The sequence below is a fragment of the Artemia franciscana genome, unplaced genomic scaffold (assembly GCF_032884065.1).
Source record: "Artemia franciscana unplaced genomic scaffold, ASM3288406v1 Scaffold_2837, whole genome shotgun sequence".
In the NCBI taxonomy this organism is placed as follows: Eukaryota; Metazoa; Arthropoda; class Branchiopoda; order Anostraca; family Artemiidae; genus Artemia; species Artemia franciscana.
Genome location: NW_027063594.1, coordinates 14,677 through 18,084, shown reverse-complemented (window position 1 = coordinate 18,084; position 3,408 = coordinate 14,677). Strand labels below are relative to the sequence as shown.

The 3,408-nt window shown below is 33.4% G+C and overlaps 1 protein-coding gene across 1 annotated transcript; it reads left to right on the top strand.

Annotated features, from left to right (window-relative positions):
* The first annotated feature begins 295 nt into the window (after nt 1-295).
* Nucleotides 296-2,942, top strand: LOC136043012 (transmembrane emp24 domain-containing protein 1-like). The gene has a single exon (XM_065727898.1). The coding sequence runs from the start codon at nt 756-758 to the stop codon at nt 1,437-1,439; it is 684 nt and encodes a 227-aa protein (XP_065583970.1). The 5' UTR covers nt 296-755; the 3' UTR covers nt 1,440-2,942.
* The last annotated feature ends 466 nt before the right edge of the window (nt 2,943-3,408 follow it).

Genomic DNA, 3,408 nt, shown 5'->3' with positions numbered 1-3,408 from the left:
TTTTTTGGTGATGAAGTTTATTGTTAAATAAAGAAGTCAGATGTCAGTGACGTCATTTTCTATACATCATTGCAGTATTGCAATAATATTGTCACATTTATGCGGAAAAATTGAAGATTTTCATGCATGGAAGGTTTACATTAAATTGCTCAAACAGCAAAAACTGGCAATCGCAAAAATATTTGTATATATTTTGACAATGGATTACAACAATTTAAAAACCATAAAAAAGAAAACCAAAAGTTTAAAGCTTAGTAGAAATCGTTGTTAGAATTGGGACTTACAGTCGTAATCAAACATCTTCGAAAAGACTTGAGTATGAAAAGACATTAAATTGCGTAAAGGGCCAAAAACTATAACTCCAAAAGTATTTGAATATATTTTAATAAGGGATTACAACATTTCAAAAATCTTGTAAAACAAAACTAAAAGTTTGAATTTAGTAGAAATCGTTGTTCAAAAAACATCATTACCGAATTTCTTTTCTTATAGGTATAAGTAATGTCTTTTTAAGACATGAAAAAAAAGTAGAAAATTTTTTAAGTTTAGCTCAGAATCGCTATAGTTATTATGTAAACCGCAAAAATATTTACGGTGCATGTTTTAATCCAAACTAGAATTTTTTTTTAAAATTAGTTCGTTTTTTTTTTGTTTGATAAAATCAACTCCCTACGTGATTAAGCTTACAGTTTTGAACGCAATTAGTTATATAACCGAACAGCGGAAGTCAATTAGTCAATTTAAATAACGGAAGAATGATCTCTCTTTTACTTATTATTAGCTTTAGTTTTGTGATTGGACAGGAAAAGGAAAGACAGTTGACTGTAAGCGTTCAACCAGGAGCTAAAGATTGCTTTTACATTAAAGTACATTCAGGGCAAACTTTGGATATTGACTATCAGGTTATAGATGGTGGTCAGGGAGAGCTAGATCTTGACTTTCAACTAATATCTCCAAGTAGAAGATTGATTGTTTCAGAAACCAGAAAGAAAGATGGAACCCACAGGCAAACAATGGACGAGACTGGTGATTATAAAGCTTGTTTTGACAACTCTTTCAGCATATATAGTGCCAAAAGTGTATTTTTTGAAATACTTATTGAAAATGACCAAGACGAATCCAAGGAAATTTGGGGAGAATCAAATATACCTGACGTGCTACTCGATAAAATGCAAGATATCGCATTTAAAGGAATCCAGGATTATTTGACGAAAGTCCGAGATAATCTAGTACATGCAGAGCGGTTACAAAATTATTTACGAGCACTAGAAGCCAGAGACAGGAAAATTGCCGAGGCAAGTTTTGCACGAGTCAACTGGTGGTCCTCAGTATTTATTTTGGTCGTAATCTGTTCATCTACTTTACAGGTGTTTTTAGTTCGCAGTTTTTTCGATGAACAGTCTTGGATTCATAGTTTATGGAAAAGATGGCATTTATAGTACAATCTTATGGGTAATTTTTTTTTCTATGAATGGCTCATTGATAGACTACGCTATGGGGATTAAGATCAATCATAATTTTTGTAGCCTTAGATGAATTTTTGTGTTGAGTTTTCTGGTAATGTTACTCCAAAGGAGCGTTATTACGCATATTTTGTTCGTAAACGTTTAAATAAAAATTATCGACTTTGTTTAAAAAAAAAAAAAATTACAGGAGCACCTTCTCTCTAAAGTGAATGTTGATAGCCTAAAGCGTTTTTGGACCCATTATACCTTTTTAAGAGCTGGCAAGAAAACCCGTAGTAGACCATCAGGAGGTCTGGCCATCTATTTCAGACACAAGACTCAGCCAATATTATTGCAAAGTGACGCTAACATCTTAGCGATAAAATGTGGTGATACCGCATTTATAAACGTTTATTTCCCCTGTAATAAAAAAATCTCGCAGTCGTTGTCTAGTTTTTCACAAGCATGTAATCGCTTGCGAACACTACTTAGCTACCTTTCAAAACAAAATACCAAATGGATTCTCGCCGGCGACATGAACACTGGCTTATTATCTAATTCTGACCGATCTGAAATCTTTCTCGATTCACTACCCGGAGGATTCCATCTTGCTGATAAAGATCTTCTATTTACTTATATTCACAATCGTGGTGGTCTTACTTCCAACATTGATCATGTAATTGTGTCAGATTCAACTTTACTTTCGTCAATAGTTCATGTGGACGACTCTAAAATCCACGACGATCATTTACCAATCACGTGCCAACTATTCTGCTCCATGGCGAGATCTGTGCAGCGTAACTATCCCAAGTGGTTCTCAAAGTTAAATTGGGAAAACACCAATGTTCCACTTTATGTATTGACTTTATCCCAGTTATTATTATTTATTAAAGTGCCTTTTCACTTATTGCAAACATCTGTGTATGCAACTTAAACTAGGATAGATATCAACTCGTATTTTCAGCAAATAGTGTTCTGTCTCAAGTCTGCCGCTAAAAAAGCTGTCCCCTCTGAGCGCGTGCGAACGGGTACTCGCAATTCCTTCTGGAAAGTTGATCCTAAAGTGAAGATGGCTAAACAAAAAGCTAAATTCTGGCTCCATATGAGGATAGCCTGTGATCGTCCTCCTTCTGGTTCTATACATCAAATAAAACAGAAAACCAAACGAATGTACAAATATTCCCTGCTTAGAGTGAGACTGAATACCTGGGATGGTCCTTGTGACAAGAAATCCTGGGATCGTGTTATAAATAGTGTGAAGTGTCCGCCTCAAATTAATTAGTCGCTTCGGCTATGTGACTTCGTTTCTCATTATAAAAATACTAGCTGTTGGGGTGGCGCTTCGAGCCAGTCCAACACCTAGTTGGCGGGGGCGCTTTGCACCCCCCTCCCAAGCCCCCCCGCGCGCGTAAGTCATTACGCGCCATATTAGTTACGCACCATTGTAGTTGTGTCCCTGTGTCCCACCTGTGAATATCTCTATATATAAAAATAAGTTGTCTGTGTGTTATGTCTGTCGAGTGACGACACTATATATATATATATATATATATATATATATATATATATATATATATATATATATATATATATATATATATATATATATATATATATATATATATATATATATATATATATATATACATATATATATATATATATATATATATATATATATATATATATATATATATATATATATATATATATATATATATATATATATATATATATATATATATATATATATATATATATATATATATACATATACATATATATATATATATATATATATATATATATATATATATATATATATATATATATATATTTATATCTATATTCACAGGTGGGACATAGGGACACAACTACAATGGCGCGTAACTAATATGGCGCGTAACGACTTACGCGCGCGGGGGGGCTTGGGGGGCGCGAAGTGCCCCCACCAACTATATAT

Excerpts from the sequence above, each read along its gene's own strand:
- LOC136043012 (XM_065727898.1), top strand. The coding sequence starts at position 756 with ATGATCTCTCTTTTACTTATTATTAGCTTTAGTTTTGTGATTGGACAG.